At 46.5% G+C, this 14,471-nt stretch overlaps 1 protein-coding gene across 1 annotated transcript in view; it reads right to left on the bottom strand.

Moving 5' to 3' along the window:
- Window positions 1–5,218: 5,218 nt before the first annotated feature.
- The window catches only part of LOC139051849 (leukocyte elastase inhibitor-like), a 31,805-nt gene continuing 22,552 nt past the window's right edge, over window positions 5,219–14,471 (bottom strand). Inside the window, exons 4-5 of the mRNA XM_070528869.1 lie at window positions 10,804–11,089; window positions 5,219–5,382 (exon numbers count right to left, since the gene is read on the bottom strand). Of these exons, the coding sequence (XP_070384970.1) occupies window positions 5,370–5,382; window positions 10,804–11,089 (299 nt within the window). The 3' untranslated portion in view covers window positions 5,219–5,369. The remainder of the gene's footprint in view (window positions 5,383–10,803; window positions 11,090–14,471) is intronic.

Genomic DNA, 14,471 nt, shown 5'->3' with positions numbered 1-14,471 from the left:
ACTGGGTGTCGAGGTGTTCTCCCGGGCGGTGTGGCCCGCGGCTCGGCCTGTCATGCCTCGAGCCAAGCGGTCCGCCCGTTCGTTCCCCGCTATCCCTGTGTGCGCCGGGCACCAGGTCACGCAATGCTCCATGGTGGGGTTATTTCCTAGGATGCGGAAGACGCAGCCCGGTAAAGCCCCCCCCCCCCCCCCCCAAGGAAGAGGCGGCAGGCGTCCTGCGAGTCTGTCAGCACGTAGGCCGACTGGCCCTTAGCTTCCGCGGCGCGTATAGCAAGGGCTATGGCCACAGCTTCGGCCGTTGCAACCGATTTCGTGTGTATAGATGCTGCTACGGTTGTTCGTCCTTGGCTAGTCACGACTGCTGCAAATGTATTGAGGGTGCCTGTATTCTTGTGATACGAACTCGCGTCTGCAAAGTAAGTTTTCCGGCTCGCTTCGCCGCCTTAGTAAGGTGGCTGCAAGGTTACAGTCGACAACGCTGGCCGTCATGGCTGCTTTATGGGAGTACTGCGCGGCATCTGTGCAGTGTGGTGGGGAGACTGCGAAATTTTGTCTGTAGAGTCTTTGCGCGAGCTTGGCAACGAGCGGCATCATGTTCCGGGTGCATACTTCTGGGGATAGGGCTACCTTGATGTGCTCCTGGAAGTTGGGCCGCGCTTGTACTAGCACCACGAAGGACACAGAAGGAATCACTAAGGCAGATCGCTGATCTTATGATAAATTGCTTCACTTACTGAGTCGGCAAACGTATAAATGCTTGCGGAAACGCACTTACAACACACTAAAAATGTTTGCATAAAAACATTTTCTTTCGCCGGTAATGGCAATGCAGGGTCACTGACGCTTGCACCTACGCGTGTGAAGATATTTCGCGTGCGTGCTGTTCACCGTTTTTCCTCATTTCTTTAGCTTTTAAAGATATCAGTGCATCTGCCAGTGGGTACCGAGACAGCCTTACCTTGAAATCATTTTAAGCGCAACGACAGCCGCAATCCCGCGGAGCAGTCTCAGACCCATGCCATACATCCGATAATTTTAGCCGCAGCCATTTAGTGAAGCAGCATGTTACCGTTGGTACTATTATAAGAATCGAAATGTCTAATTAAACGTTGATGTTACGGGTGAAGATTTATTAAACTGCCCCTTGCCGAACGCGTCCATATTACTTATTTCTAGGTGCATCCAACGTATTCACTTGATATTCCTAAAGATGCGGAGGATACATGTAGAGAAAGCTTTTGGGGAAAGGCGTTTGAAGTGAGCTTCCAAACATATAGCATTACATAATGAAATTTTTAACAGATAACAACATTTTCTCCTCTTTTGAACATGGTTTTAGGAATGTTCTCTATGGCCACACAACTAATTACAGTATTTCACAATTTTGCAAGCCTTATCGACAAGTCTGGTCAAACTGACGTCATCTTTTTGGACTATAGAAATGCCTTCGGCTTTGCTTCACATCAAAAGTTAATCTTCAAGCTAAAATACATTGGCCTCCCCTCTTTCACAATAAACTGGATTTCCGCCTACTTAGCAAACAGCACACAGTTGGTTCATGTTAATGGTCACCACTCTTGGCGTTTTTCAGTTACTTCCGGGGTATCAGAAGGTAGTGCACTCGGACCACTGTTTTTTTATTTTTATTAATGAGGTTTTAGCGCTATTACTCAGCCAGTACAAATACGTTTGCTCGCAAACGATTGCATTTTGTTTCATCAGATTGCTTGCGAAGAAGATCAGGAACTTTTGAATACTAACTTTTGTAATATATATTCATGATGTAAAGAATGGGACATGAACCTTAACGAATAAAAAACAATATACATGCAGATAACAAGAAAATACGTACGTGGGCGTTTCCCTATAGTCTTCCTACTCAGCCTGTCGTCGAAGTAAATTAATATAAATATTTGGGTGCGACAATAACTAACAACCTAAGTTGGAATTCTCATGTATGAGATGTATGTGCTGCATCATTTCACAAACTCTGTATTCTGCGCCATAAACTAAAGCAAGCGCTGCCTGAAACTCAACTTCATGCATACAAGTCACTCATTAGGGCGAAAATGGAACACGTATGCACCATCTGGGATTCACACCCTGTGGATCCGTTTATTAATGAACACAATAATAATGCACTGGAATTGATTCAGGGGAAAGCAGTTAGCTTTATTTTTTCCAAGTAAATTATAACTGACTCACCAACAACTATCATGCACGGTCATGGTATGCAGACATTACAACTACGGTGGAAAATTCTAAGGATTAATTTTCTTTTTCAACTCAAAAATAACAAACTCCTGATCTATCCTGCTCCATATGGCCGACCATTAACCACAACACAAACCAGACATAACCACTGTGAATCCTTACCTCCTCATCAAACAAGAACTAATTACTTCAAATTTTCCTTTCGCCCCCGTACTATAGAAGAATGGAACGCACTACCATTATCATTCTTAAACAGCACTGACTTAATTGATCAGGTGATTTGTTGATCTGTAAATTTTGCGTTTTCTTCTCAATGCATGTATAATTATTTTTTGTAATTTTACTACTCCTGCTTGGGCCCGCATGAGCCTGCAGTATTTTGTAAATAAATAAGTAAAATAAATACACGAACAGGTCATTCCTAAGCTTTACGGTATTTTTTTTAAATGGCATCAGACAGGTAGCATAATTCTTTTCCTTGAGCTGGATGATTCGAAGGGCCGGACAGAACTATCACAAAAAATTGAAAATATGTTCGACGAATTAAGAAAAAATCACTCATGAACTTAAGTATTAAAATGACGGCACACATTGCAATTATTAATTGTAGTTGGTGAGCTTGCAAGACGCATTCACTTGAAATGAAATTCCAGTACATCACCACTTTCAACATATACCCAATGCCTGGAACGAAATACATGAGCTTTCCAGTTACGTTTGTGCTTCATTGAATATGAGAGTGCTTTTTCTAACAGAGTGGAACAACAGTGCATCTCTATGGCAAGTTTGATTGAGCATGTCTCTAAGGTGGACATCATTCTGTAGATTGTATCCAAGTGGATGCGCCTTGCGAACTCACCGGCTACAATTTGTAAATTGCATTATGTGTCCTAAAGTAATAAATTAAAAAGATAATTAGTGGATTTTTAGATGTTTGAGTATGTGTTTCGATTTAGCGTGCAAATAATGTACGCGTCTCTCAATAATCCAGCTGTATGACTTAGAACTGCGTTACCTGCAGCAGGCTGTTTTTACCAATTAGATAAACCTTTGACATGATCACCCGGTATACCTTCAGTGTACAGTGGTTAACGTAAATTCAACAAGGAAAATCTTGCACGCATACCTTGCGGTCATCTCAAATCTAGAAGCGATTTTGCGAAAACAAAAGGTAGAACTTACGCCCTGAACCTCAGTTCGATGGAACTCGGTGCCAAGGTGACTCAGGGTTATCTTTTCCATCGAAAGTGTGGTTTAGAAGCTCTAGGAGCTAACTACTTTGTAGGTAAAAAGTTGGAATACAATATACTACGTAATGTGCAGAAGAAATGGCTTTTAACAGCATCACATTCGACGAAAATTACGCAGCAGAAACCTCGATAGCTTGCAGTCAGCAGTTGACACAGCAGGCCTCCGACGTGCTCACTCTTCGCGCTGCGGTAGCACCTTCGATAGTTATGGTTATCCTGTTTCCAGTCGACCCCACCCTTTTCAAAACGTATCTTTCTTTTCGAATCCTCCCAGGATTTCCTAAGAGTGGCTGCTCCTGCTCTCTTGCTGAATAAATTATTCCTCAAACGATTCGCTCTGCCCGATGGCGCGATTCAACCTCAGCCCTCAGCGCGTCTTGCAGATGCTCCAACCTTCCGACAAACCAGCCAGATAGCCTGACAATTAGCACGTATATTTCAATCGCGTAAACGTCAACTCCCTCTCTGAGATGGTCGTGGCGAGTGGCACTTTTCGTAGCACGGGTGCGAATAACGTGGAGGACGCGGTAGAGGCGAGGGCCTTTGAGGTGTCACTGCACTTACATTGCAGTACTGAAGAAACTAACACAGATTTCGGCACTCTTCTTGAATGTACACATAGCTTCGCCGAATTTAGATTCGAACAAGCTACGTTGAATCAACTGGAATCGTTTGCTTTCTTTTATAGCATGTTTCACCTTAAGGTATGTCTGACATAAGCGCATGGAATAGCTAAATGCTGGCTTCCCTCGCGTCGACGCTTATTCTTTGTGCGTTGTAGTGAAGCGTGCCTTGCTGAACGCAGCCACCTCTGATTGACGTGATCGCCCCTGCTGCAAGAACTGCCGAATCTGCTTCTATAGCGTTCATGCGCGCTTTCTAAGAAATTAAAATGCGTGTAATTCGACGCATCTCAACTTGTTACAATGGCAACCTGCAGTTCTCGCAAATATTTGTTTTAATTATCAGCTTGCTTTATTCACACTACTATAGCACGATTACACCACTAATGGCAATTTTGGAATTGGTAGCGCGCTTACACAGCGTCGCATGAGCGCCATGTTTCTGCGTACATTTAAAAGCACACTCATCAGTGTCCGTTCACCCTTATTGTGTAATGCTATTTCGTCGACTTAAAACACTGAGTGCTTTATGTGCGATTCAGTGCAAAACTTAGCAATAACCTGCATTCTGTAGCTGACTATAAAAGAATTACGGGCTAGTATGGCTAATGGTTCGCTTTTGTAAAAAAACAGATGTACAAAAATGACTGCAGGCTTTCGATACGTTGAGAATAAGTTGTTAGAGCATAAGATGTACGTAAAGTTTGAATAACTGCATTTGAGAAACGCCACATTATGAACACAGTATGCATCAGATACTTGAAAAATGCAGATGGAACATTATGCAGAAGAGAGCCACAAAAAGCTACGACTGCGCATGGTTTGTTGACTGGAACTAAAACTAATACATATTAGGAGTATGACAGGTAAAAGTGAAGATAACTAATTAACAAAATCAAATCAGAAAGCAATAAGTATTCCAAAACATAAGGGGTAATCATTCCGCCAAAAAGAAATCACCAAGTGATCTTGCGCACAGACCCAAGCAGTATCAGAGTGTCCGGGTTGGTGCAGATTAGAAAGAAGAGAAATGGCCGGTTCACGACGAACTCATCTCCGTGCTGGGGGGTCTTTACAAGGGAGGTAAGTCCTTGTACGAGCGCCGTGCCAAGCTGGCCCACCTGCATCGTCGAGTGCGAGTGGCTGCGGCCTCCAGTCCTTGCCGTCTCGAAGGCGGCGGCATGGCGAATCATCGACACGCGTTTCTCGCCCGCCTTCGAGCCCCAAAGCAGGGCCCGATCACTGAACACGTCTCGAACACCCAGTGCCGACAGGGCTGGGGCTAGTTCCGTGACCTGTCGGAAGCGGTGGGCAACATCCACTGACCACTTAGCATGGCTGCACCAGCTATTGCCTATACCTAAGTATTGCGCGTGAAATAGATAGAATTTGTCAATACTTGTGCTTGTGCGTCAGCAGTACTACAACCTGCACAAGCCCGGTCCTCTACATATTTAGCTCAAGTACACAATGGCTTACTCAAGGCTGTAATGCCTGCGGCTCCGTAATGTTTATGCACCTGTACAGGTAGGTTTCTTGTATCTGTTAATAAAAAGACGAAGCCGCATGGCTGCGGACATAACGAAGCGAACCTTCGGTGAAAATAAATGAGGATTTGTCCAGTGGCGCTTGCGTCAAATGACGAAGTCAGTGTATGCCCTGGTAAGCAGGCTGGACTTGGCCTTCGCGTGTGAATCCAGCTTTAGGCGGATACGCCCGTCGTAAATACTATTCCAGCCTTTTTTGCCCTGACAGTGGTCGTGTGACAGATCTATAGCGAATCATAAGAAGCCAACAAACATAGACACCAAGGGCAACATAGGGCAAATTATTTGTACTTACTAAATGAATTAAAGAAATGATAATTATAATGCAATGGAAAGTGGATGAAAAAACAACTAGCCGCAGGTTTGGAATGATCCCACGTCTTCGCATTACGCGTGCGACGGTCTACCAACTGGACCCCTCAGGTAACTACCCTATCTTCACATCTGTAGCGAGGAGAACACTATTTTCCTCTCATACTGTAACGTGAACGGATTCACAACATGCAACTGGCTCACTACGCAGTCGCGACAAACAGAGATAATGCTATCGTCCTTGCGAATAGTAAATGAATACGACTTATCAATGGAGACACCAAGGTGCAGGCAGTACAAAGGAGTTAATCTATAGTAGGCAAACAAGTGAACCATCAGCCCGCGGCCAAACATTTCACAAGGGTCTGGTTCCGCTGTAGAAACCTTGGATTTTGCAGAAGGGTACACATTATGCCCTTAAAAAGTATGCACCCTTCGGAACGTGTCTCGTCCCACAACAATAATTGGCGTCTGCCTTTCTTGCGTTGCCTTTCTTTAATGCTGTGAGGCTGGTACTTCAAGGTCATGCACGGGATGCGATTTATCTGGGTGACATATGATTCTTGACAGTATTGCAACAAGCGCAGATTTTTCAGAAAATAAAACGCAAGCAAGGGCGCTATAACATAAAGTTCTTCCAAGCTTTTCTATACCAATTCTGCAATCAGCCTTCCGAGATTGGCCAAAAACTTTTTTGTGTCACCTCCACTTCGCCTGTCAGCCACGCGATGTCAGGCAAACCGCAATAGCTCGCAATCTAATATGACGTGTACACTCTGATTATGCATGATTGAGCTAAACAAAAGAAAAATAGTTGTTTTGATTCGATGCCATTTTCCCATTAACCCTGGCTATTGGTCAAAACTTTACGGGTTGCACCCACTCCATCTGCCTGTCACGTGACCTCACAAAGCCGCAAAATCTCATGGCGTCAAAGTGACGGGTACGCGTTAAAGATGCGCTAATATGCCGAACAAAACTGAATTTTCCCTGAATAGCTGCAGGCTGCCCTGTTCGGAAAGGAATAAAAGATGGCTGCCGCCGATCGCTCAATAATTGCTGCAAGCACATGTCGGCGATCAGGGGCTTATTAGCATACAAGAAAACTTATTGCGTGGCCGTGTAACGTTCTAGAGCACTTTCGGCACGTTTACGGCCTCGCTCATGCAACATTTCTTTGCTGAGGAAACTTTTTAACGGCATTCTTAAGCTTCCGTTGCGTACCGCCGCGATTTTCCACCAGCAACCTCAAGCTTTGAGTACGTGGACCAATCGCCGAAGCCGGTACCACCCTGTTCATCCACGGTTATCGATGTTCAGGGCACTCGCTCGGCCCCATCCAATCCCTCTCTACTTGAGCATGCGCCTCGCCTCATATCAGCTAACTAAATATGAAAGCCGCTCAATGTAGGCAATGTTATTCGTTTTTAAAGCAAAGAAACGTGACTTCCTATAAAAGAGGAGACCGTTTGATTGGTCTGTTTAGACAATCCTGCGGGTCTCCGCCCGATGCTTGCGTCGGCGGTTACGCAAATTTGATGTCAGGAGATTGGAATGAAACATATTGAAATGGTTTTACGTTATAGGCCCCAAGATGACGATTATTGTTGTGGGACAAGGCAAGCCCTTAAGGACGCTTAGTTTTTAAAAGTTTAAGAAAAATTGCACACTTAAGGGCGTTTTCTCGAGTCTATGACTCATGCCGATAGATCCATGAAGAACGCTGTTTAGGCGAACTAGTACTCCCGTTTGAGAGGGTGATTATTTAGCAATTGCGCCCTTCACTCCCGATGAGTGTTTGCCGCAACACGCACTTTTATTCTATCACTACCCATGTCTTTCCAGCACCTATCCAACTAATCTGGAATTGCTTTGCGAGGCGTTTATAAGAAAATTAAGCGAAAATAAAAAGCCGCGCCACCTGGATTCAACATGCAGAATGAGACTCGCAAGAGTTAACTCTCTACCGCTCCACCAACATAATTAAAGAAAATAATCCATCACCTGAAGAGTCCAGTAGCGCCTCTAGCTACTTTGCTGGGCTGACGCCTCGCTTTACAATGCTTCAGTTTGGCTGTGAATGCGCGCCGACGTGAAACAACTTAGCTGAAGCTAACAGTAACATGGGAAAGGCAGAAGGGAGAGAAGAGGACAAACTAGATGTGTTCTTGCGCTTGACGATCGGGGGGCGCCACCTTCGTAATGAATACTTTGTCCTAGCGGTAGGACATAGTTGCGCATGCAGCTCAGAATGTTTATTCTAATCAATACTGCAAGAAGCAATTCAAGTTTTACTGCACATGCTGAGCTGTCCGGAATGCTGCTACGTAAAGAACATACGCCTAAAGAACTATGAGTGGCCAACGCGCCATGATTCGCTGACGATTGGCAGCTGATCTACAAAAGAACCCCTAGATGGGACAACCAAAACGAAGTCAATGGTAAAAATCGAAACGCCAAGTAGGAAATAGCAGAAAAATGATATGTCTTTCCACTTAACCACCGGGGACGCCATGTACACGCAGTAGCAGGTTGATAGCCACAGCCAATATTGTGACCATGTCAAGCGCTCCAACAAGCAAGCGGCCAAAACCCATGTATGGTTCGTCACTTGCTTGAAATCTTGATGTGCCGGAGCAGCCTTAATTATTAAAGTGGAAAGTTGGGCGGGTTGGTATGCATCCATAATCGTAACAGCGCGAACAAAATGACGACGGAGTGAAAGGACACAGGACGAGCGCTGACTCACAACTATGTTTACTGAAACACACACATCGAGGACACAGGCGATCACATGGTCAATCGAAGAACGCACAACCAGCGCACATGGATAAGGGGCATCTGTTACAGTGTCGAGCTAAGTAGGTAAATTAATCCCTGCGAAGAAAGCATGATCGAAGGCTTGACAATGCACCACGTGCCTTTTCGCTCAATGTCGGTTGCTTTTATGACTAATCTGGTGGATACATCAGTAAGCTTAAACAACAGTGTTGTTTCTTTGAGCATAGACTTGCACTTGGCGGCAATGGGCAGACACATGCGCATATTCATTCTTGTTCAAGGACAATTCATGCTCCCTAAGTCTTACATTGGTGCATTGGCCAGTTTGCTCTATGTACACTCGCCCCACTTGAGCGAGAAAGTGTACGTGTACGTACGCCGCAATTCCGTCGTCCACCGCCGCCGCCGCCAGCACGCCCACCCGTCGCCCAGCGCACCTACGCGAGGAAGACGGACATTTGGCGCGCCCCCGACCACCGCCCGCTCTGCTACCACTGGGCGAAGCCGGGCACGTGTACCGCCGATGCCCATACCGCGACCTGGGATTGCGAGGCTTCGCCGTGAACGTACAGCGCCCGAGGGAAGGTGAACGCCCTCGTGACATCGCCGATTACCTCGCCGCTACTCAGTGGAGCCCTCGCCGACCATCCCGTTCGCCGTCACCAGGCCGCTACCTGTCGCCGCAGCGGCGAGCATACACCGGCCCAGCCCGGGGCCGCTCTGCGAGTCCATATCCGGAAAACTAAAAGCAGCAACTGGTGGAGGTGCGGTTGCTGTTCGCCGAACTGACGAAGATCCTACGCCTCCGACGAAGACGACCAAGAGACCATCTCGACGACGTAATAACGACACGCCGCCGTCCAGAAGAAGTCAGGAAGCCAAGACTGCACCGACGAAAGACGACTTCACGACGCGACGTTCCAGCTTCAGTTCAACACGACGCAGCCGTGATCCGACGTCAAGACCCAACTGAAACGCCAGGCAAAGGACCACCGACCTCGACGTACTTCTCGACGGCCACGCAGTCACCGCCTCTATTTTCCCTCTTACCGCTAACTCATTGATCGGCTTCTTATGTACCAGTTTCTTCCATTCCCTTCTCAGGTATAGGCTACTTCGAGTTCTTACCATCCTGTGGTCAGTGCAGCGCACCTTGCTGAGCACGTCCACATCTTGTATGATGCCAGGGTTAGCGCAGAATATGAAGTCTATTTCATTTCTAGTCTCGCCGTTCGGGCTCCTCCACGTCCATTTTCGGCTATCCCGCTTGCGGAAGAAGGTATTCATTATCCTCATATTATTCCTTTCCGCAAACTCTACTAATAACTCTCCCCTGATATTCCTAGTGCCTATGCCATATTCTCCCACTGCCTTGTCTCCAGCCTGCTTCTTGCCTACCTTGGCATTAAAGTCGCCCATTAGTAAATAAATCGTATATAGTATTGGGCTCCAGCTACACGTAACAATATGTTAGCATTTAAATCTGGATGCCAAGTCTGCAAATGCCACGTCTCCCTCTCTCTCTCTTTCTCCCTTTCTCTTTGCGTATTTTTTTTTCAATAACCATGTATATAGTGGCGGTGTTCGACTGAATAAATTTAGTTGGAAGATAGTGCTCATCCGCCTGCCACCGTCACTTGCTTAGATTTCGCACTTCCGATGCCATTACGAAATAATTATAGACTCAAATTTATATTTGCGACACAGATGGTTTCTCTTATACAGAAAAAAATAAAAGCACACTCGACGAGAAAACAAGCCGCAATGTGGGAGCCAAACGTGCGACTTGCGCATGTCGCGTGTGGTGCTCTAGCAATAGAGGTACGGCGCCTGCTTTGCGACCGTCCATTTTCTTAGATATTTGCGTCACATATTATTCTCATTGCCTGCGAGTGTTAGATGTGGCCACTGGCGGCCGTGGTCGCGAACATGGAACATCAGGAAATACTCAGGTGACAAAAAATACGTGATCTTACGAGCAGGCAAAGTCCGTGCTGCGCAGTATTGCAGTGTGTGATTGTGATGGTTGCATTGTCCCCGTAACATTCCGTAAAAAGTGCTGCGAGAGCCACTCACAAGGGAGTACAGCTGCCATCATGCGGAGTGGAAGGCCCCGAAGCCATGCCACCAGCTCCCACGCCGGGTGCCTGGTACGGAAGGAGCAACGCCGTAGCCTTGAGTTCAGGGCACTTGGCGAAGGGGAAGCGCCCCCTCTGGTGCACCATGATGACCGCAGAGGTGGTGCCGTCCGCCTCGCTGAAAGGCTCTCGGGTGGCCGAGCAGTCATCAAACGCGTAACGCCATGACCCCAGAAAATCCACGGCGCTCAGGAAGCAAACACGGGTCGACGGAGTGATGCAGCCTGCGCAGTGAGTTCCGCAATAACAAGTGGGACACCGTCAGTCAGTGCGTGTATTACACAGAAATATCCTGGTCTGCGTGGTTTAAAGAGAAAAGAGATTGTAGGAATACCATCGGCATCGGATAAATTCAGCGTGCAGTGGCATGTGATGAGCAATCGCTTCACTTCCGAATTCCGTCAGCAGAAATCTTCTGTATATCAGGGAGTACGGTTCGAGACAAACGGAGATAAATAATGAAAAGTGCGTCAAGCATCCTAAGAAAGCTGTTGTATTTACAATTGTGGGAATATCATCAGCAATCTAGAGGGCCGATGTCAGCGGGAACACGTGAGCCGTGGCAACGCTCTGCGTGCAGCCCGACCACCGGTTTCAGGAATCAAGCCAAGCGCCTGACAGATTCGAGTTACTGTGGCGTCTGGTCACCTCGGTCACGGAGGGCTTCACCAGGAAATATCAGGAGCAGATCAACAGTGAGGAGCGGCCCCGCTAAAATAAAGAAAGTTGATGTGGCGCCATACATTAATTCCATGTTGCATAATCTGATATTTATAGCAGGAAAGTCGGAGGTGGACGTCGTTGTTTCGGCATCTCAGCGTCTGCAGAAGCTATGCAAACAGGGTAACTCAGAGAATAACAAGACCAACGCGTGTTTTGCTCAATGTCGCAAACGTTTCGTAATCTGCATTCATAACTTTGTCTATGCCTTTCGGCTTTCGTTGAAAACAACTTATATTGCTCAAGCTGATAGATGCTTCAATCACAGCACTCATATAAAACAGCATAAAAAAATATGGCCAAGGATGAAGACCGGACCAGCGCTGGTTCTACTCTTCCTTGTCCGTGCGTTCAAGCGCTGTTTAAAATTAATGACCAGTGGCAATTAGCTCGCGCCTAAACCCTTTTGACTCAATCAGAGGCTAAAGGAGCACGAATATAACGCTTATAAAGTAATACCTGGATATTTCGCTAATCATTGCCGACCTTTTGGCTGCAATCCCATGTTTAAAAGTCCACCTATTTTGTATGAGGCTCAAAGTAGGATGACAATGGAAATCGTGGAGTCCTATGAAGTCCTCAAATTAGAAGAAAGGTACGTAAGTAGGCGCGGGCGGTTACCCTTCGACTTTTACAAGTCCGTGCGTACCCTAACCTCGCGGTTTTTCATGCCATATACCCCGAAAGATACCCCAGTGCGGACTGCCCTGCCTGTGGACTAAGGGCAACATTGGACCATGTGTTGTGGGGGTGTGAAGCCATCGGCTCCACCTTCAGCGAGGATAGGTGGGCTGCGCTCTTGTGCAGCCCCGAACTCAGTGACCAAACCCTGGCCGTCCAGAGTGCCCGCGATCGGGCCGTCAAGCTCGGCTTGGCGGTCCCTACGTGGGACTAGCCGGGTGGCGCGGGGTCTCCCCTGCGTCTTCTCTGGACCAAAATAAAGTTACTTCACTCACTCACTCAAGTAGGCCTTTAGTGCCGCTGTCCGAAAACAAAAAGAAATCCTGGCGCCGCCACATTCACATGGGGATGGATGACCCACAAAGCTGTGTAGGCTGCATAAATTGGCGGCATGCATTATGAAATATCGTATTTTTTTCATACCGCACCACACTACACCGACACAAGCGCCGCCGCAGTCACAGCACCTCCAATGAGTCGGCCACAAGTGCTGGTGCAGCCGCACCGGAAGGTTAGACGCGCTTGGCGTTATGACTGCTGAAGCCCAGACCTCGTGCACAGGCGCCGTCGCAATACTCCTTCGCCCCATCATTATTTGTCAAATTGGAGTTAAATAAAGCGCACGAAGGCCAACTTCCTGCACTAAGTGCACTTCCTTATACATATATAGTGTTTTTCTTAGAACGCCAAATTTGTGTATTTCTGTTTGGACCCACGATATTGAACTTGCTTTTTTTTAAATAGGTGGAGTGGTTTACGTCTGCTTTACCTCCGCCGTGGTTTGGCCTGTTTTGCACTTTCTTCGGGATCAGCCTTAGCACTCCGGTCCACGCGCCGTAATACGGACGTGATAAGGTATACTACCCGGCTTGTTATTGCTGATCCATGAACTTTGACAGCGTGTACTTCACCAAATGATGGCCTGTTTCACCATCCATTGTCCAAGTTCGCGCTGTCAAATATCAATGCGGACGTAACCCTGCCAGGATAACCACTCCTGGGGACACATGCAGAGGATGCATACAGAGTCTAAGAGACACAAATTTCCTCGGTTTGCCGCTGTAACTAGCGATCTCTGTGTTTTAATGATGGCTTCGACACGTGTACGGTTCTTCGATATGCACAAGTGAACGTTATTACTTCTTTTGTTTCATTTTCGCTCGTTCGTTCGTTGTTTCGTTTTCGCTCGTAGATTTACCCTTTCTTGCGAAGGTCTAATCTATAGTTGTAAGTAGCGCTGCCTTTGTGAACATCATTCTTTTTACGTCCTCGTTCAGTCGCACTTGCACATTCTATCATTATTTCTATTTACCATTATTACCATTATTTATCATTATTTCTATTTCATTATTTCATTATTGTCGATCCTTCTATCATTATTTCTAACCACCTAGCCCGCCAACGTGTTTTACCATAAAATGATGCCATGTCACAAAAGGTGCAGGTCGCAAGCGCTTATGTATTTATTTCGATCTTTGTAAAGGTTTCTCCGAATGTGGCACCTTTCCTCAGCGGCGTTATTGTGACCTTCCGACACAGAGTGAAATTTACTGACGTCGTGTGACAATAAGGCTTGGCATGATTGTGTTGCCTTGAAAAAAAAAAACAGTCTTCGCTCTTTCTGGCTGCGCTATCGTGTGCCGCCGAAGCAACTAGAAGAACCTATCATGACGTCATGATACACACACATCCTGGTCATCGAAGCGGAAACGTTGCAGAAATACGTGTTACAACAAAGTATTTTTGGCGAGGCGATGGCACTTGCCAGTGCGTATAAGGCGAAGCCCTTTAGGTGAACCCTGTCGGGCTTTCGTAACCGTGGCTGGAGCTGCTGTTTTGACGAATGGTTTAAACGCAGGACACCACTCAATTAGCGAAGCTGCGTATATGTAGCCCAATCTATAGTGTTCTCAGTTTTGTCAGTTGCGGGATCTCTTGTCCACACAATGACGCTATGAAACAACAAGCAGGACTCTAATATCTTCTGGACAACAAAGATGCATTTTCAAGGACATTCCGCCTTGAATAAAATGAAGCTTTGTAGTCCTACTTCCCGGATCTTTAGCCGGCTCCTCGGAAAGATTTGCACCTATCAAGGCGGACCAGTCCTGTAGATAGTTTTGTAGTTTACTGGATGAACTCAGAGATGATGGGGTGAAAAGCGTGCCACTACACGATTACATTAGCTAAGTCATTATTCACTCA

This window comes from Dermacentor albipictus, unplaced genomic scaffold (assembly GCF_038994185.2).
Source record: "Dermacentor albipictus isolate Rhodes 1998 colony unplaced genomic scaffold, USDA_Dalb.pri_finalv2 scaffold_15, whole genome shotgun sequence".
Taxonomy (NCBI): domain Eukaryota; kingdom Metazoa; phylum Arthropoda; class Arachnida; order Ixodida; family Ixodidae; genus Dermacentor; species Dermacentor albipictus.
This window is presented reverse-complemented; position numbering and strand designations above follow the sequence as displayed.